The 21,011-nt window shown below is 48.3% G+C and overlaps 1 protein-coding gene across 2 annotated transcripts in view; it reads right to left on the reverse strand.

Moving 5' to 3' along the window:
* Nucleotides 1-21,011, reverse strand: part of LOC123755353 (uncharacterized) — a 144,414-nt gene that overhangs the window by 94,151 nt on the left and 29,252 nt on the right. For both annotated transcript variants that reach the window (XM_045737897.2, XM_045737894.2), the window contains exon 2: nt 7,940-8,024. In XM_045737897.2, coding sequence (XP_045593853.2) covers nt 7,940-8,024 — 85 coding nt within the window. The remainder of the gene's footprint in view (nt 1-7,939; nt 8,025-21,011) is intronic.

The following is a 21,011-nucleotide window of genomic DNA, read 5'->3' on the forward strand; positions in this document are numbered from 1 at the left end:
GACATAACTCCAACAATAAGGTAAATACATGAATTACAGAATTTTTAGTAGAGTAGTAAAATATAGGTACAGTAAGTAATATGATACAATGCATTTTTATTGTGTACAAGAAAAAAAAAAGACTGACGCAAACGCCTCTTGAAGGTCACCTCTTGCAACGAATCCAACGCTCCAACGAACTGGGGGTGGTCCCATATAGTACGTTGAATCGAGGTTGTACTGTATATATATATATATATATATATATATATATAAATAATGTGTGTATATAGCATAATAACACCACAAATAGTATTGTTGGAGGAGAAATATTAGTGCGTCTGGCCTTGAGGGCGGCAGCCATCAGCTGACTGTGTGAGGTCCTACGTCTTTCTGCCTTTACTCACCATACAAGCTTAGATGTACAGTTATGGTGAACAAAACATGTAAATACTTATATATAACGTCTGTATATAAGAGCAAAAACAGTATTGTGGGAGGAGAATGTGGGTGAGTCAGGTGACTTGAGGGAGGGCGTGAGTGGCTGGCTGGTACACGGCGGTCACTCCTCGTTATTTTTTGACTCGAAGGCAACTTAGTGGTTCGTTATGGTGAACAAAACATGCAGATACTTATATATAACCTGTGTATATAGTGTAATAACCGACAAAGTATTTGTTCACTGACTGATGAACATAATTGAATCAACAATATGCACACCATATTTATGAGTACAGCGATGATTCACTCATTTTATTATATAAATATATCAAACTACACACTATTGAATAATATTACAGCAAAAAACTATGAAAAATCAATCAGAGACATTGAAATAATTAGGTAATTATCTCTTTGTGGCAACTCCGGCCTGACAGCTGGCGATCAACAGACCGCTTGGGACGCACGCTGAGTCAGCTCCTGTTTTTTGCCAGAGTTCCCCGCCCTATAGCGGGCAATATATGCCACTTACGATTTTTTTAATATTTTTCCCATGATCAGTGAACACAAATTAACAGGTTAGGAAGAAAAAAGTATTTTTTTTTTTTTTTGTTTTTGGTATGCGCCTGTGGGTGTCAAATGGTATATAGCCATGCGCCATTTAAGGGTTTATGTGGTCCTTAGGTGACAGTTTTCTATCTTGAACCACCACTAGATCCCTTTCTTTGTCAGAATTATTTAAAGATTTCTCACATAATTTATAGGTTGTGAGGGTCTATGTTTTCCAATTCAACTTTCCATAACATGGCATTTATTCACATTAAATTCCATTTGCCAAGTGGTGCTCCATATACTTATTTTGTCCAGGGTCTTCTTGAAGGGCATGACAATCTAGGTTTCTTATCTTCCCTATTATCTTAGCATCATCAGCAAACATGTTCATATAATTCTGTATTCCATCTCGTAGATTGTTTATGTAGACAATGAACATTGCCGGTGAAAGAACTGAACCCTGTGGTACTCCACTTGTGACATTCCTCCAATCCGATACATTGCCTCTGATTACAGCCCTCATTTTTCTATCAGCGAAATTTTTCATCCATGTTAGAAGCTTACCTGTCACCCCTCCAATATGTTCCAGTTTCCAGAACAACCTCTTATGTTGACCTCTGTCAAAAGCCTTTTTAAGGTCCAGATAGATGCAGTCAACCCAACCATCTCTGTCCTGTAAAATCTCTGTGGCTCGATCATAGAAACTGAGTAAATACGTTACACAGGATCTTCCAGATCGAAAACCATGCTGTCTGTCTGATATTATGTCGTTTTTCTCAAGGTGTTCTACCCATTTAGTTTTAATTATTTTTCCAATATTTTGACAATTACACTTGTCAATGATACAGGTCTATAACTGAGGGGGTCTTCCCTGCTGCCACTTTTGTTGATTGGAACGATGTTAGCCTTTTTCCACACATCAGCTACAGCACCTTTACACAGGGATACCTGAAAAATCAGTTGAAGTGGAATGCTGTGCTCAGGTTCTCAGAACCCATAGTGAACTCCATCTGGACCAGCTGCTTTGTTCTTACTTAGCATCTTGAGCATTTTTTCCACTTCATCTCTAGACACCTCTATGTGCTCTATGTTGTTCTCTGGAATTCTTATTGTGTCTGGTTCCCTGAAGATTTCATTTTGTATAAACACACTTTGGAACTTTTTGTTTAATGTTTCACACATTTATTTTTCATTTTCCATTGAATCTATTTCTCATTTTCAACCTCTGAATATTATCCTCCAACTGCAATTTGTTGTTTATGAATTTATAGAATAGATCTGGTTCTGTTTTACATTGGTTCACAATCCCTTTTTCAAAATTTCTTTCTGCCTCTCTCCTCACTGCCGTGTAGTTGTTTTTGGCATCTTTGTATCGCTGGTATGTTTGGGGGTTTGGCCTCTTCCTATATTGATTCCATTTTTGTGTCTTTTGATCTCTGGCCCTCTCGCAATTTCTGTTGAGCCAATCTTGTTTCCTAGTTCTGCATCTCTGCTTTGGTATAAAAATTGTTATGCCTTTATCATATACAGTGGCACCTCGACATACAATTGCCCCTACTTACGATAATTTCGAGTTACGATATAAATTTCATCTTAAAATGCGACTCGACATCCAATATTCGTTGGTACACGTTCGGGTCGACTGAACGCGTGGTTCCTGGTCACGCGGCCGACCTGCCTCAGTTTACTACAGCTGCCCGCTTAGTGACGATCGCGCCTACAAGATATTCTGCTTTTGTGGTGATTTTTTGCATTTTGAACATTAACCCTCAAACCACTTGGGGCCCAAATGGAATTCACACCCATAGGCGCAACAAAAAAAACAAAAATCTAAAAAATTCTTTCATCTTATAGAAGTGTTAATTTTTGTTCCCTGATCAAGGAAAAAATAACAAAAAAATCGTAGATGGCATATTTTAGCAGCAATAGGGTAGGGAAGTGTGGCAAAATAGGGGCGTTGGCAGAGCCTTCGCCAGACGAGGTCTATTCCGCCCGAGCTGTCAGACGGCAGTTGCCACAAATATATTATTACCTAATTATTTCAATGTCTCCGATTGATTTTTTCTTAGTTTTTTTGCAGTAATATTATTCCATACAGTGAATTGTGGTATATTTATATAATAAAATGTGTGAACCATCGCTGTACTCAAAATTATGGTGTGCATATTAGTGATTCAATTATTATGTTCATAAAACAATAAACAAATAGTTTTGCTGTTGTTACACTATATACACAGGTTATATATAAGTATCTGCATGTTTTGTTCACCATAACGAACTACTAAGTTGGTCTTGTGAGTCAAAAAGCAACGAGGAGTGACCTCCAAACACCAGCCAGCCACTCTCTGCCACTCCCTCCCTCAACACAACCTCACTCACCCTCATTCTCCTCCCACAATACTGTTTTTGCATTTATTCACTATACACAGACATATATATGTATTTACATGTTTTGTTCACCATAATTGTACATCTAAGCTTGTATGGTGAGTAAAGGCACTAAGACGTAGCTACTGACACAGTCAGCTGATCGGCGGCCGCCCTCAAGGCCAGACGCACTAATATTTCTCCTCCAACAATATTGTTTGTGGTGTTATTACGCTATATACACACATTACATATAAGTATCTACCTGTTTTATTCACCATACCTGTACAAATAAGCTGGTATGGTGCCCAAAGACCATAGTGGCCAACAGTAAACTACATGCCAAGTCGTGCAGATGACGCTCCTCCCTCACCAAAATGGAGGCTCCCAACCTACTCCTCTCGCTGTTATCTCACACTATACACACGTTATATATAAGTATCTACATTTGTGTTCACCATAGCGAACTACTAAGCTGGTATGGTGAGTGCAGTCAATAAATGGTGGCCACACACAGTCAGAAGACGACGCCACCACCCTCCCTCCCACAGCATTACTCCTCCCTCCATGGAGCACAGCGCTAAATATCATCACAATCCTGCTATTATCAGAATCCTGGTCAGTTTTATCACAGTCAGGGGGCTTCAGTAATACTATCACTGCTAAATAATAGCAGTATCATATATATTATGGCATTTGTAGACGATGCTGTGGTCACAAGCTGAACAGCAGTGCTGTGAGCTCGTGCTGCGTGCGCCAGCCTTGGTGGCTTGCTCAATACTGACGCTGTAACACCCAAGAATGTTGGCCTGGATTTTTTTTCTAGGTGGCATCTGGCAACTATCGGTCGTGGCTGTACTATAGCTGCCCCTATCCCAGGTGGGGCGTTTAAATTATAGCGCTAGACACGAAATCATATATAAATGATGTGCGCGGTTTCAGTTTTGTCACTGATGTCATTTCTGTATGATATGCGCAGTTTGAGGGTTAAAGTAATTAATATCTATCGCGCCATGAGTCCCAGGAAAGTCAGTGGTAAGGCTCAACATATGAGATCCCATGTAAGAATGACCATAGAGCAGAAACAAGAGATCATTCGTAAATATGAAGATGGTGTGCGGGTAGGTGAACTGGCTAGGCAGTACAACAAATCTCAGTCAACGATATCCACCATACTTGCTAAGAAAAAGGACATTATGAGTGCTAAAGTGGCAAAAGGCGTATCAATACTCACGAAACATAGAACACAAACACTTGAGGATGTTGAACAGTTATTATTAATTTGGATACACAACAAGGAGTTAGCGGGTGATAGTGTTTCGGAGGCCATCATTTGTGAAAAGGCAAGAATATTGCATCAAGACCTTTTAAAGAAAACCCCTGGAACGAGTGATGCAGAAGTGAAAGAGTTTAAGGAGAGCAGGGGATGGTTTGAGAAATTTAGAAAATGAAGTGGAATTCATAGTGTTGTGAGGCATGGGGAGGCTGCCAGCACAGACAAACCAGCGGCTGAAAGATTCATTGGCGAATTTAAAGATTTTGTGCAGAGTGAGGCATACCTACCACAACAAGTGTTTAATTGTGACGAGACAGGGCTATTCTGGAAAAGATTGCTAAAGAAAACATACATTACCAAGGAGAAGTCATTGCCTGGACACAAGCCTATGAAAGATCGGTTTACTCTTGTGTTGTGTGGTAATGCGAGTGGCGATTTGAAAATTAAACCCTTGCTTGTGTATCATTCCGAAAATCCAAGGGTTTTCAAAAAATATAATGTGCAGAAACACAAAATGTGTGTGATGTGGAAGGGTAATGCTAAGGCATGGATGACTAGGCAATTATTTACGGAGTGGGTGAATATGGTGGTGTGCCCTGCCTTCAAAAAATATTTGCAGGAGAACAGTTTGCCACTCAAGGCCCTGCTTCCCCTCGATAATGCTCCTGCCCATCCTCCAGGTTTGGAGTATTCATTGGATGAGGAAATTAAGTTTCTTACAATAAAGTTCCTTCCTCCCAACACCACTCCTCTACTTCAGCCTATGGACCAGAAAATCATTGCCAATTTTAAGAAACTTTATGAAAGGGCACTTTTCCGGAGATGTGTCGAAGTGACGGATGCCACAAACCTCACCCTCAAAGAGGTCTGGAAAAACCATTTTAACATTTATAGTGCTTTAAAACTTGTTGACAAAGCCTGGCAAGAAGTGACTGTAAGAACCATGATCTCTGGCTGGAGAAAACTGTGGCCTGAATGTGTTGCAGAACGAGACTTTGAGGGGTTTGCGCCTGAACCTGAAGTGCCTCTCGTTGAGGAAATTGTTTCTCTGGGTCGGCAATTGGGTTTGGAGTTGGATGGTGCTGATGTGGAGGAGTTGGTGGAAGAACACAACGAAGAACTGACCACCAAAGAACTCCAAGCCCTTCAAAAGGAGCAGCAAGAAGAGGTAGATGAGGAAATTTCTTCAGGGGAGGATGTGCCAGTAGAGGATGTTTCTTCCTCAAAAATTAAGAAAATGTGTGCAATATGGGAAGAATTGCAAACCTTTGCTGAAACAACTCACCCAAATCAAGCTGCAGTATGTCGTTGCCTTAACCTATTCAATGACACTGTGATGCATTATTACCGACTAACGTTAAAAAGAGGGGAAAAACAAATGTCTCTTGACAAATTTGTAGTGAGACAAACAAGCACTGAATCACAACCAGGTCCTAGTGGTATTCAGGCAAAACATAGGAGAGAGAGTACCCCCAGAGAAAACATCATTGCCTGATGTGATAATGGAAGGGGACTTCCCTTCCAAACAGTAACAACTCTCCTCCTTCCCCCTCATCACCATCTTCCATACGCCATCAACAGCCCTCCATAACGGTAAGTGAAACTTTGGTACTGTATTGTAGTTAGAAAAAATCATTGTATTCAGTATAAAATGTATTTGTATGTCAATATTTTGGAGGGTGGGTAACGGATTAATTCAAATCCCTCTATTTCTTATGGGAAAAATCGCTTCGACTTACGATCCGTCTCTGGGAACGGATTAGCATCGTAAGTCGAGGCCCCATTGTATTTTACAAAACTTGACATACTTCATTTCATTTCATACTTCATGTCATTTACTTCCATGCCTAGCAACAAGTCTGCCCAATTATACTCATTAAAAAAATTTCTAAGGTCGCCATATTGTCCTCTCCTGAAGTAAGGTTTTTCAACTGCTTGAACCTCCTTATTTTCTTCCAGATTATAACTCATTGCATACTTTATTCCCAAAAAGACATGGTTACTTTTACCCTTACACTTTTAAGGGAGGAAGGTACTGAACGTCAAATCTCTCTTCCTCCTTCCTGGTAAATATCAAATCTATCATGGAGGGAACGTCCCCTTCCCTAATCCTTGTAGCTTGTTTAACATATTAATACAAGAATGTTTCCAGGATGAGGTCTACAAATCTACAGGTTCAAAAATCCTCTGTTCTAGCTTCATATGCTTCCCAGTCTATGGATTTCAAGTTGAAGTCGCCGACTATCTTGTGTAAGGTAACCCTAAGCTCCAAGGGCAGTACTTACAAGGCACCTAGGGAAGGGAACCCTAGGCGCATGCAGCCTGAGTACTGAAGAATAACTCCTGGCTCTCGCACCCTGGAGTACAGCCGCCAGACACAAGGAACAGTGCCGCAAAAAGACTGGAGCCAGAGCACACAACCAAGCCGATAGCATCAGCCTAAAGAACTGGGGTGTGGATCGCCAGCGCGGTGGGTCTGGGGCTACCCCTTCCCCCTCCCAGGGAGGGGGGAGCTGCGCAGACAGCGGCACGACGACAGGTGACATCATACTACATACTAGTTTGCTCGTTTTTGTTTTTGGTTGTTCTATCCACTCGTTCAGCTTTTGGTTGCAATTTTCACCAGAATAGGGGTTTGTTTTGGGACGCCTACCTTTCTGGGTGCCTAACCCGGTTGATGGCAGACATAGAATGCTTCCAATCACACGGGGGTTTCTATAGGCCATTGCTCCCCTTGCCTCTCTAGAGGGGGCCAGGTTCTGGCTCGTGGTCCCCGGTAGGCCCATAAAAACTCCATACACATTACTGATGCCAAAGTTTCACATTAGCCTATCAGCCTAGTAAGCTTCGGGGAGCTGTAGGGGCTCCTCCCAGAAAAAAAATTTGAAGAGGGTTGTTGGGGCCGGACGGATGGATCGAATTCCGCACTGGAACGAATCAGCTTCGCCCCATATAGTTTGTTCAAGTGAGGACATACTTTATATACAGTATGTCCAGGTCCAAATTTGTGCAGTTTACATGTTAAAAATTTTAGAATAAATAATTTATTTGTTTTTTCTTGGGCACAGCAGTGTTGTCAGCTATTATCAGGATTGCCCCCCAGGGGTTAAGGATATCAGGAAAAGTAAGGAACTAAGAGATTTGTTGAATAGTAGTGCTATGGGTGGTGCAAGGGCATGAACAGCACTCTTATACCATAGTTGGTATTTCATTAATGTTACCAGCTTTCCCAGCATACTTTAAAAAGTATGGTGCATATTTCATAAAGGATTTAATTGGTATGATTTTTTATAACTGTATTTACAATAAAAAAATAGAACATACCAGAGCCAGCGCACCCACTACCAAACTTCCGGTTCGCAAACTGCAACAGCAGCACTTCGTTGGCTTCCAGGTATTCATAATTATTCTGAAATTGAATATTTCTATTAGGCAACATTATTATTTAAAAATATGAACACAGAGAAAGTACATTATCAGTATGTGCACCTCAGCCCTACTATGCAAGAAACATCAGTTGTGTATGTCCTTGTAGGAAGCATGTTAACTATATAACATACTTGCTCCAAACTCTCATTAGCTTATGTGCACATAATGAGATGGATCTGTTAATTCTACATAACCTATCTCTAAGTTACCATATTCCTCAAAGTCCTATACTGATTCTTGGTCCAATAATTACAATTACCAAAAAACCAGCGTTGAATGTAATGAAACGCCATTTTCTGGGTGAGTCCCGGAGGCTCCCCGGAGCTATCCCAGGCTGATATGCTAATGTCAGACTTTGGCATCAGTCATGTGTATGGAGTTCTTAGGCCTACCGGGGACCACGGCCAGAACCGGGCCCCCTCAGAGAAGCAAGGGGAGCAATGGCCTATAGAAGCCCCCGTGTAGTTGGAAGCATTCTATGTCTGCCATCGACCGGAACAGGCACCCAGAAAGGTAAGCGCAACAAAACAAACCCCTATTCTGGTTAAAATTGCTACCTAAAACCGAACTAGTGGATAGAACTCCCCAACCGAAAACAAGCAAACTAGTGTGACGTCACACACTGCCGCGCCGCTGTCTGCGCAGCTCCCCCCTCCCCGGGAGGGGGAAGGGGGAGCCCCAGACCCCCCGCGCCGGCTACCCACACCTCAGTTCTTGAGGCTGGATGTCAAAAACGCGAAAAACCGCCGACCGGAGGGAGGGAGGGATGCCGGGGAGCCTCCGGGACTCACCCAGAAAATGGCGTTTCATTACATTCAACGCTGGTTTTCTGGGGGGAGCCCCGTCGGCTCCCCGGAGCTAACTACCCACAGACAGAAAAAGAGGGACTTACCCGGGAGGCGGTCGTCGCTCACCCCTCAACTCGAAGCCGAGACAACTGGCTGCAACCGCCGACCCAAAGCAACACAGGCCCAACGAGGCCAAGGGACATTCACAAGGTAACGAGCAGCCAGGACCCTGTTCGACCGCCAAAATCCCCGCGCCCGAATATCAGACCAAGACATATTCCCAAAGACGGCAGCAAGAGCCGCGAACTTACGAACGTCATGGGCACGGGGATAGACCGCAGGCTGGCTGGACCTAATAACCCTGCGGACGACCTGAGAGACCCGAACCCGCGAACAGGGAAGAAGGGAAACCGGATCAACAGACAGCGCGTCCCCGGACACAGAAGCTGTGGCGCGCAAATAACGGCGAAGCGCCGCAACCGGACACAAAACATGATGCACCCCCGGCCTGACCAACCAAGCATCAACCACCCATGGACCCCTCCGGAACGCAGCAGTCTCATTCTTCGCCAGAAAAGAAGGAGACGGCTGCAAACGAACAAAACTATCACCACGACCAAAAGAGCAGAAACCCCTGCGCCGGAGGAGAGCATGAAGCTCCCCTACCCGACCCCCAGAGGCCAAAGCCAACAAGAAAAGTGCCTTGGAAAAACAATCCTGGACCGAAGGGGCCACAACGAAACGAGGAGATGAAAGGAAAGCGAGCACTCTGTCCAAAGACCAGGACGGCTCAGGCGACGCATGAGCAGGCCGGAGGTGAAACAATGCACGAGACAGCTTGCGAAACGGCGCAGACGTAACATCGATACCGAAAGCAAGCTGAAGCGGCTCCGCCAGCGCCGCACGATACGAAGCGACAGTGTTAGGCATAAGATGACGGTCCTGAAACAACCACAAGAGGAAGGACAAGACCACCCGAACAGACAAGGAGCTAACACGATGAAGACGCAAAAAGAAACGGAAGGACCGCCAGGAAACTTCATACTGCTGCCGAGAAGAAGCCCTCAGGTGGGACACCAACAAGGAGGCCACCTGATCACCATAGAGATGATGATAGACTCGAGTCAAAAAAACCATACGCGAAGACTCGAGGAGAAGATCGAACCAGCTACGTGACGTACCGGCCCGATCTGCTAAAAGAGCCGGAGCCGCGGGAAAACCCTCGGGTTTGGACACCGAGCAACCAGCGCCTGAAACCAAGGCTGGGCCGGCCACCAAGGGGCCAGAAGGACAACTCTCCCCCAGTAAGTCTCTAAGCGAGTCAGGACCTGGAGCAACAGCTGAACCGGGGGAAAGAGGTACAGGAACCCCCACCTCGACCAGTCTAGCCGAAAGGCATCGACCCCGACGGCCTCGCAATCGGGGAAGGGCACCGCATAAACGGGAAGACGCCGCGACCACGCCGACGCGAAGAGGTCCACTTCGGGGCGCCCGAACGTCTGGCAAAGCCAACGGAAGGACTCGTCGTCGACCGTCCACTCCGTGGAGAGGGGAACGAAGCGAGACAGGGCGTCGGCCAAGACGTTGGACACGCCCCGTACGTGAACCGCCAGGAGAGCCAAACCCCGAGAACTCAGCAGACGAGTCACCCGAAGCGACCAACCCCAAAGAGACAAGGACCGCATCGAACCCCCGCGGTTCAGGCAATGAACCACCGGAGAGCAGTCCGAATGGAGCCGAATCGTCGATCCGCGGGCCACCCGAATCCTCCCCAGAGCAAACCACACTGCCGCGAACTCCCGCACCGTACTGTGAGCTCGACGGAAGGACGGATCCCAACGCCCCTGGCCGGCCTGGTGAGCACTGGTCACAAAACCCCAGCCGAGAGACGACGCATCCGTGTACACATCGAGCGAGGGCTCGGGTAGGCGCCAAGGCACTGAACCCCGAAAAACCCAAAGAGGAAGCCGGTGACGCAGCAACCGACGCAAGTCCCCCGGGGGTCGAACTCTGCGATCGCGAGAGAGGCGGAAGGGGGAACCCCGAAGGAATCAGAACAGCCGTCGAAGCCAAACCCGACCCGGCGGGTAGACCACCATCGCGAAGTTCAGGCTCCCGCACAGCCCCTCGAGCAACCGCCGGGTGACCCGAGGGCCCTCCAGAAACAGACGAAGGCGGGACCGCAGCCGCAGGAGAGACTCCGGAGAGAGAGACAAGGAGGCGGTTCGAGAGTCCCACACGAGACCCAGCCAAGTCCGAACCTGAGAGGGAACCAGATGGGACTTCCTCCAGTTCACCAAGAACCCGAACCCGGCGAGCTGGGAAAGAACCAAATCCCTGGCTAGCAAGCAAGCTGACTGGCTGGGAGCCCAAACCAGCCAGTCGTCGAGGTAGGCCAACACCCGAACACCTAGAAGACGCAAACGAGCCACCACAACCCGTGTAAGGCGTGTGAACACGCGAGGTGCCAGGTTCAACCCGAACGGGAGACAACGAAAGCGGTAACTCAGACGCCCCACTACAAAACCGAGCCAGTCCCTGAACCGCGGATGAATCGGGACATGCCAATAAGCGTCCCGGAGGTCCAGGGAAACCATCCAAGCTCCCGGCTCCAAGAGGAGCCGAACCTGAGACAGCGTAGTCATCCGAAAGGAGGGACAATGAACCCAGGGGTTCAGACGGGACAAGTCCAGAATGAACCGCAGGTCCGCGCAGTCCCGTTTCGGAACCGGAAACAGACGGGAAACCCATCTGAGGGACGACGTCGTTTCGACGACGCCCAAGCGTACCCACTCCAAGACGACTCGACAGAGCGCAGGGGAAGAAGCCTGCCCTGCCAGCCCCGACCCCCCAAGGGGGGGAGGGGCCACCCAACGCCACCGCAGGCCGCAAGACACGACCCGAAAGGCCCACGAATCGTGGGACCAGGCGCGGGCGAACAGCGCAAGCCGCCCCCCCATCGCCCCGTCAAGGGGGCAAACCGCGAAAGGGCCGGCGACCCTTACGAGACCCAGAACCCCGCACAGCGCGAACACCGCGCCGACCAGACGAGGGAGGGTCCGCAGGAGGAGCCAACCCCAAACCTGACACCAGAGGCCTACCACGACGAGAGGAACCCCGAGCCCTGGCACGACCTTTCCGGGAAGACCCACCCCGGGACCCCCGGAAAACCAACAAGTCCGACATCGGACGACAAGCCGCCGACGCAGCCTGAATAAACTGCGCCACGGCCGACTCCCCAAACAGGAGAGGACAAAAAGGTGAAGAACGCCTAAGAGCCAGAGCCCAAGCAGATTCCATGGAGGAACCCAGCACCGCCTGCCGACACGCGAGACGGGAAGCATAGAACAGGGAAACCGCATCCCGCAAAATCGGCGTGAACAGCTTCAACAAGGCAGCCGACGAACGCGCAGCCGAGGACAAGGTGCCGGACCCCGGGACGGACCCAAGCGTCCCCACATCCTCCACGAGCCAATCCGAAGACAGCTCCAGGAGGGAAAAGAACCGCAAGGCCGAACACAAAAGGCCCCGGGCGCGCAAGTCCTCCGCCACGAGCGCCGCCGAAAGGGAGGGAACCTGCACATGGAGCTGAATAACGCCCACATCGCGGGGAAGGGCAGGGGCAAACAAGCACTCATTCAGGTACTCAAGTTCACCCCCCAGGAAAACCTGAAGCACCGTGGAAGCTTCCCGCCACTCCAGCGTGCGGGAACGACAGAAGGAATGCCAGGAATCCAGACCAAACAAGGGGCAGTCTGCTAGCCAGGACGACTCCGGAACCTCGTAACGGAGCCAGAAAGGGAACGAAGTCCCAAACCTGAACGTGGACGGATCCATTTCCGAGGCATAATCCGGGTCACGCAGGAGGTAAGCTGCAAAGGCCGCTCGCACCACACCAGGTTGGATGCGATAAGCCGAAAACCTCCGGAAGGACGGAACCGACGTACCCGGGGGAACACGGAACCGAACCCGGGGAGGGGCCGACACCAAATCCAACTCGTACGCAGAGGGGGGAAAAGAAAACCCCACTCCTTGTAACAATAAGCCCCGCTCAGTGGGAAGAAAAACCCAGGCGGGGTCCAGCGGGGCCCAAGGCCCCCAAGTCAGCCCCTCCCCAGCCTCGAGGTCCGTCACCACAGGACCCGAGGCCGAGTCCTCTCCCCAAGCCCCGACCCCACAGGACAAGGACGGAGCAGCCGGAAAAGCTGGAGGAAGGGGGGCCCACTGGTCAGACCCTGAAGCTTCGGCCGGGAGACAAGACTCGAATGCCTCTGCCGCCCCCCCGGAAGGGGCAACCCCCGAAGCTGCCCGAGTCTCGAGATCAAGTAACCCCTGCTCCGACCCCGAAACCCTCAGACGCTTCGGGGCCGGAAGCAGGGGCGGGGGACCAGAACGAACAGAAGGGGAAGGACGAGGAGGTGCAGACTGAACCAGGATCGAAGCGACCCCCACCCCCAAGTCCGGGTCTCGAAAAGCAAAGCGGGGCAGCCCCGGGGCATCCGGGGAAGCAACCAACCGAGCACGTTGCAACAGACGAAACCTAGACTGCAACGCACGTGCCCCCTGTACCCGAATACAATCATCAGAGGATTGGGTAAATTGAGTCACAAGCAAGCAGCAACACTCACAGGACTCAGGGTCGAAAGTATCACCGACCCAACAGGCAGCGTGGCAGAGGCAAAAACAATGAGGGTCACCCTGAGACAAGGGGACCGAGCAACCCTCAAACTCGCACACAGCGAGTGGGGACTCCGGGGTCACATCCATCGGACCCACGCGCTCCCTAGGGGATTCCCAGGGTCCTGAGCGTTTACTTTAAGAGGACTCGCGCTCAGGTAGTCCCAGGCAGGGTGCTGCAAACCGGCGCCCAAAACTACCAAGCAAACTTCTAAAGCTGAACCCCAGGGACGTGTACACTCACGGGGACCTAGCAGGGGGCGCCACTGAGGAGAACAGTGGAAGGGCAAAAACAAACTGAATAAAATGACGGAACCCCCCACCAGGCAAAAACAAAAAGAAAAACAAAACCCCGCAAGAGGACAGCGAACCCCAAGGAACAGAGCCGGCCGCGATGTCGGGAAATACAAGCTGAGCAGCACCCTGCGCCCCTACCAGTGCAAACTGCCTCTTACCTGCCGGTAACAAGGGAGAACAGAACACCCAAGAGCCCAACAGGCGGCCGAAAAACCGAAAGGTAAAACGGACCAGCAAAGGCAGACCCCGAGGAGCCTGTGGAAGGTGGCCCCAAGCCCCAAGGGCAGTACTTACAGGGCACCTAGGGAAGGCAGCCCTAGGCGCATGCAGCCCGAGTACTGAAGATAACTCCTGGCTCTCGCACCCACAAAACTAACACCACACGCAAAGCACAGTGCAGTAGCGACACCGGAGCCAGAGCACACGACCATCGCCTATAGCATCAGCCTCAAGAACTGAGGTGTGGGTAGCCGGCGCGGGGGTTCTGGGGCTCCCCCTTCCCCCTCCCGGGGAGGGGGGAGCTGCGCAGACAGCGGCGCGGCAGTGTGTGACGTCACACTAGTTTGCTTGTTTTCGGTTGGGAAGTTCTATCCACTAGTTCGGTTTTAGGTAGCAATTTTAACCAGAATAGGGGTTTGTTTTGGGGCGCTTACCTGTCTGGGTGCCTGTTCCGGTCGATGGCAGACATAGAATGCTTCCAACTACACGGGGGCTTCTATAGGCCATTGCTCCCCTTGCCTCTCTGAGGGGGCCCGGTTCTGGCCGTGGTCCCCGGTAGGCCTAAGAACTCCATACACATGACTGATGCCAAAGTCTGACATTAGCATATCAGCCTGGGATAGCTCCGGGGAGCCGACGGGGCTCCCCCCAGAAACAAACAACTTTTTTACAGTTAATACCTCTTCCCAACCTGGTAGTTGGTCAGTTGAGGTGAAGGCTTGTATGTAGGCTTCAAGAGCACCTCTAAAAAGCTATAGATCTGGAGAGGCCAGGTGATCCGGAAAGTAGGAGAGGACATAGTCCTTCACCCAGTTAGGGTGAAGGACACTCTACATGGACACCACCCAGTAGTATTAGCGATAACTGTTACTCACCGTAGCCCTGCGGGTCTTCACTCAATCCTCGCAGTGCCACTGTTCGCCAGAAGAGTATCCCAGTCGATCCCCAGCCAACCTTATAGCCAAAGAATGAGTGGGAACACAGTTTGCTCTATCCCAACCGTGTGCCCGCCCCGACAAAGGCTCTACTACTAACTACAAGGTTGTCAACTGGTGTTTCCCGTGTCCAGTAACACGTCAGTGGTATTGTGGAATTGTGGTACTAATGGCAGAGCGCACTCATTAAATCTGGTCTCAGGCAGGAATATGTCTCTAATACTCTCACTCTTTGGATCTGTTCTATAGCAACAAGATATATGGAGAGATAACATAAATGCAAAGGTATTTTGTATTTTACTTAAAAACTTCAAGGTATTATATCCGTGCAGAAAGTCACTCACTCTTCATAAAACTGGGGCTCACCTAGAGGGTAACACTCTCCCTCTCCCGTCAATGTCATAATCAGCTGAGCGGCCCCCCCCCCCTCTCACCGTGTGAATGCTCCTGTACTTGTCTTCCTGGCGCTATGCGCTTTGTTTCTTTAAATTCGCAGGAATCACTATATTTGTCATCAACACAATATTTCTATAATGGCAATAAAACACAATGAATCACCACACTGATCTCAAGTTCAATAACTCATTTCTACAGCATTTAACATATTTCACTATAATGGCGCGATACACTGTATTTCATAATAATTACAATGAATGCAATTAACCACGGTATTGTCCTTGGATTCAGTAATTCCCCTCGAAGGCGATAACACAATCACTGCACACATGGAAATGTTATTCATCACACCAACATGTACATATATAGAGATAAATTCATTAATGTCAATAATAATAAGATAAATACTGGGCACACAGCCTAACACCAATAACTGGTACACTTATATATATATTCTCTGGCATAAGTTATCATATTAATGTCACATGAAAGAAATCATCAACGACACAATACATTCCTCAATAATTCCAGGTGCCTGCACACACCACATATATAAATATCGTGAGAGCTCTGTACAGCCTTACTCTGCACAACTGTGCCTTACTGTGACATAGACATAGGTGAGCCTTGCTCACGACATGAAAGATACTCTGGCTAAATATATAGCTGACTAAAGGGGGATTGGGAGGGAAACTAGAATCACCTACTTCCACCTCACTGATGTGGACTCGCCCTCCGGTGAGAGTTGAATTGTAGCTCCTGGTCCCGGCTCTCGCCTCGTTGTAGGGAACGCCCCCACACACACACTGATGCGTTCTCCAGGAACTCAATCAACGTCCCAAAATAAACGCGTCGTCACCGTGCTCTGTCCTCCACAGGTCCGTGCTCCTCCACAACGTCTTGCAGGGTTGGAGTCGGTCTCCCGGCCGTCGACTTCTCCTCACAACTACGGCTACCAACCTACTTCTCGGCTGCAGTCGTCCTGATTCCCAATTAGTTTTCTTCTTTCACTGCTTCCCGGTGGATTGGCCCAGCCGCTACGTCGTCACTGTGAAGCTATCATACGCCCCAGACGTCACTGTCTAGACTTCACTTCCTGCACAGCACCTGTCCCTGGAGCACTTGTTGCTCAATATTCCGTCGATTCCCTCTTCAGTCCAACAAATGAACAAGGGAAGACCTCACAGCGTACTTGCAGACTACGGGTGATGCATAAAATCCACGGGAGCGGGGTACAATTGTCAAATCTGACAGGACCAACCTTCGCACATCTGTCCACCTTGACGTGTCGTGTCAGACTGGTCCCCTCACGGAGGATTGGCCCAGCCACTACGTCATCACTGTGAAGCTATCAGATGTCCCAGACGTCACTGCCTAAACTCCACTCTTGCACAACACCTGTCCCTGGAGCACTTGTTGCTCAATATTCCGTCAATTCCCTCTCTGGTCCAACACATGAACGAAGGAAGACCCCACAGGTGCTGGCAGACCGCTGATGATGCGTAAATCCTTTGGAGATGGGGTAAACTGTCAAACTGACAGGATCCCCCAGCGCACGTCCGACCTCCTTGGCATGCTATCTCAGACTGGTGGCGCCAAAGTGGCGCGATGACCGGACCCCCCCCTGCCTTCGTGACATCATACTTGCCAGGGGCGGTTTTCATTGGCTCCCTGTGCCACGTCACTGTCAGTGACCAATCTGGTGCCACTGACGTCACACAGTTTTGGCGGCAAAACGGAGGGGCCAGCGCCATATGGCGTCCTAAAGGGCCTATACCACAGGCCAAAATACTCTTCTTTTACGAATTTCTCGCCAACGCGAGAACACTACACTCTCCCACATATATCAAACTGATGCCCGCGACGTAGAGAACGCTCAGGTAAAGTGGCTATGACTCTTACAGCAGGCGTGGGAGAAATATAAGGGGGGAACACCATCACAACTTGATTATTCCAAGTGTTTGGTTAGCTTTTTTAACTGCTGTTCTTATCTGTTGTGCAACTTTCGTTGAGTGGTGGATTTTGACTCCTAGGTCTTTTTCCTCATCAATCTGTTGTAATGTTATTAATTTGGTAGTTGTGGTGCGGGTTGTTGTGTCCCACATGAAGGGTCTTGCATTTGTCAATATTAAAAAGCATTTGTCAGTTTTCTGACCATTTGTGGAGTTCATGTAGCTCTCTTTATAAGGCTACAACATCATTATCATTTCCCACTTTGCCATAAATTTTGTGTTATCACAAATTTGATGATGTGGTTTGTAATATTCTCATCTATGTCATTGATGTATATGACAAAAAGGTTTGGCCATAAAATGAACCCCTGCGGCTCCCTCACTCTTTCAAGGTCACACGCACTAAACTTTCTCCCCCAACAATACCTTTTGCAGTGTTATTACCCTATATACACATATTATATATAAATATCTACATGTTTTATGCACCGTAACTGTACACCTAAGCTTGTAGTGCGCCCAAAGAACATAGTGGCCACCCTCTAAACAGCTAGACAAATCGTGCAGACGACGTCACCTCCGCCACCCATATGGCTCCTCCCAGCATAATCCTTTTGCTGTTATTACACTAATACACCCATTATATATAAGTATCTACATTTGTGTTCACCATAGAGAACCACTGACCTGGTATGGTGAATGCAAACAATAACAGCTAGCCACACAGTCAGTAAACGATGCTGTCTCCCTCCGTCTCTCAGCATCACTCCTCCCACAGCGCTAATTATTACAACAATCCTGCTATTATCACAACCCTGGTTATTTATATCACAGTCATGGGTCATCTGTAATATTGTCATCGCTAAATAATAACAATTATATATTTATTTTGACATTTTTCGGCGATGCTGTGGTCACAAGCTGAACAGCAATGCTGTTCGCTCATGCTGCGTGTGCCGGCCTTGGTTGCTCCAACAGTACTGTGCTTCTCACACCTGAGAATATTGCCCACGATTTTTTTTTAAAATGGCATCTGTTTACAAGAGCCCTGAGGAAGCTACTGTGAACCCCGTGTAGCCGTGGGCCATTTGAATGAGGCCTGGCACCCTATGGCGTATATATACGCCATGCGCACCATGGGACATGTTACTCAGGGCGTATATATACGCCATGCGCAGTTTAAGGGTTAAACCCCGAGCATGTTAAGGGTTAAGAGTTAAACCAAGTACTGCCTAATTAACTCCATGTAACCTAACTTACCTCCTAAATGTCAACCCATGTCTTGCTATTTTTTAAACAAAGCTGTTCACCAACATGTGCAATTGCTGATTTATGCTATGTTAACCCCCCTTTTTGTATTTTGTATTCCTTCTTTCAACACAATTTATACCTAATCCCGATTACTATTAAGTTTTAGTCTGTGTTTTTTCCCCCACACCTTGCCCGAAATGCTATGAGTATTAGTGGCTTTAGGTATTGTATGTACTAGCTCTGTCTATAAATCCAACATTATGTTTGTAAATCAACTGTATGTACTTTTCCTGAATAAAATGTATTTATTATTTATTTTTTAATCAGTAAGTATTAAAAGAAGGCACCAAGCTGGGAAGGCTATGTAGCACCATTGTGTGTAACAATAAACCAAATTTTGTTTTAACAAATAATGCACCTGTATGGTAAAACAAACCCTGTCAGCTGTAAAAATATTGATGCAGTTATTTAAATGAAAAATATAATGAAAGAAATATTACTGGTTTATTTTTATCCTATCTTTTTGTACTGTACAGTATATCCAAGGAAGTGAAAAATTGAGACATAATGCACAATTTAATGAATGATTAGCATGGATTAGCAGTTCAAAAGAAATATGATTATTACAAAATCAACATGAGATCTTAATGATCCATGGTCAACATGATTTAATAAGGATAATGCAGTACTGCATTTATAATAATGCAAACTATAATTTAAAATCTTTATTACTGATTTTTTTTATTAAGAAGATTAGGTATACACAGCAATGTGCTGCTACCCTATTCTATATGGAATATTACACAGTGTAGATAAAAAACTAGCTATAAGTTTATCTAATACTCCCATCTCACAGGATGGTTAGACATACTGTACATGTAATCAATTTAGAAAATACTGTACCAGCCTCAATACAAAAAACCAGCGTTGAATGTAATGAAACGCCATTTTCTGGGTGAGACCCGGAGGCTCCCCGGAGCTTTACCGGCTGATATGCTAATGTCAGACTTTGGCATCAGTCATGTGTATGGAGTTCTAGGGCCTACCGAGGACCACGGCCAGAACCTGGCCCCCTCAGAGAGGCAAGGGGAGCAATGGCCTATAGAAACCCCCGTGTGGTTGGAAGCATTCTATGTCTACCATCGACTGGGTCAAGCATCCAGAAAGGTAAGCATTCCAAAACAAACCCCTATTCTGGTGAAAATTGCTACCTAAAGCCGAACTAGTGGATAGAACTCTTCAACAGAAAACAAGGAAACTAGTATGACATCATACGTCACTGCGCCGCTGTCTGCGCAGCTCTCCCCTCCCAGGGAGGGGGAAGGGGAAGCCCCAGACCTCCCACGCCGGCTATCCACCCATCAGTTCTGAGGCTGGATGTCAAAACACGCGAAAAACCGCCGACCGGAGGAAGGTAGGGTTGCCGGGGAGCCTCCGGGTCTCACCCAGAAAATGGCGTTTCATTACATTCAACGCTGGTTTTCCGGGGGGAGCCCCGTCGGCTCCCCGGAGCTAACTACCCACAGAGGAAGGTCAAAGGGACAGAACCGGGAGGCGGACACCACGCACCCCCCAAGGAGGCGAGACAACCGGCAGCAAACGCCAACCCAAGGCGCCACAGCCCCGAAAAGTCCCGGGAACAACACGAGAACAACGAGCAGCAAGGCCCCTGCACGAACACCAAAAATCCATGCCCGAAAGACTGCAAGGCCACGTCGCCCAGACAGCAGCGAGAGCAGCGAAGCCACGAATGCCACAGGCATGAGGGAAGAACACAGGCAGCTTAGCCGCAAGAACACGGCTGACCACCCGGGACACTATCACCCGCGAACCGGGAAGAACAGAACTGGATCAACGCAAAACGCGCTCCGGACCCAAACGCCGTGGCACGCAAACAACAGCGGAGGGCCGCCACTGAACACAAAAAACGACACACCCCCGGCCCGACCAACGAAACACCAACAAACCCTGGACCCCTCCAGAACGCAGCAGCCCCACCCCGCGCCAGAAAAGATGGAGACTGCTGCCACCGAACAACCAAAACGCTAAAACCGAAGGAGCAAGAAAACTCAGCGACTCGACCCCCAGAGGCAAAGGCCAAAAGGAAAGAGCCGATGAAAAAACACACCGGAACCGATGGGGCACTACCAACCGAGGAGAAGACAGAGCACGCTGACCAGAGACCAGGATGGTGCAAGCGGCGCAGGAACAGGCCGGAGGTGAAACGACGCACAAGACAGCTGACTAACGGTGCAGAAGCAACACCAAGACCGAAAGTAAGCTGAAGCGGCTCCGCCCGCGCTGCACGAAAAGAGGCGACAGTATGTGGCAAGACGACGGCCCCCAACCCCCACCAGAAAACCAAGCCGAGAGTAAACCAAGTTAACAAGAGCAACCACCTAAGAAGGGACAGGAAAAGGAAGGACCGCCAAAATACCCCATACTGCCGCCA

This window comes from Procambarus clarkii, chromosome 20 (assembly GCF_040958095.1).
Source record: "Procambarus clarkii isolate CNS0578487 chromosome 20, FALCON_Pclarkii_2.0, whole genome shotgun sequence".
In the NCBI taxonomy this organism is placed as follows: domain Eukaryota; kingdom Metazoa; phylum Arthropoda; class Malacostraca; order Decapoda; family Cambaridae; genus Procambarus; species Procambarus clarkii.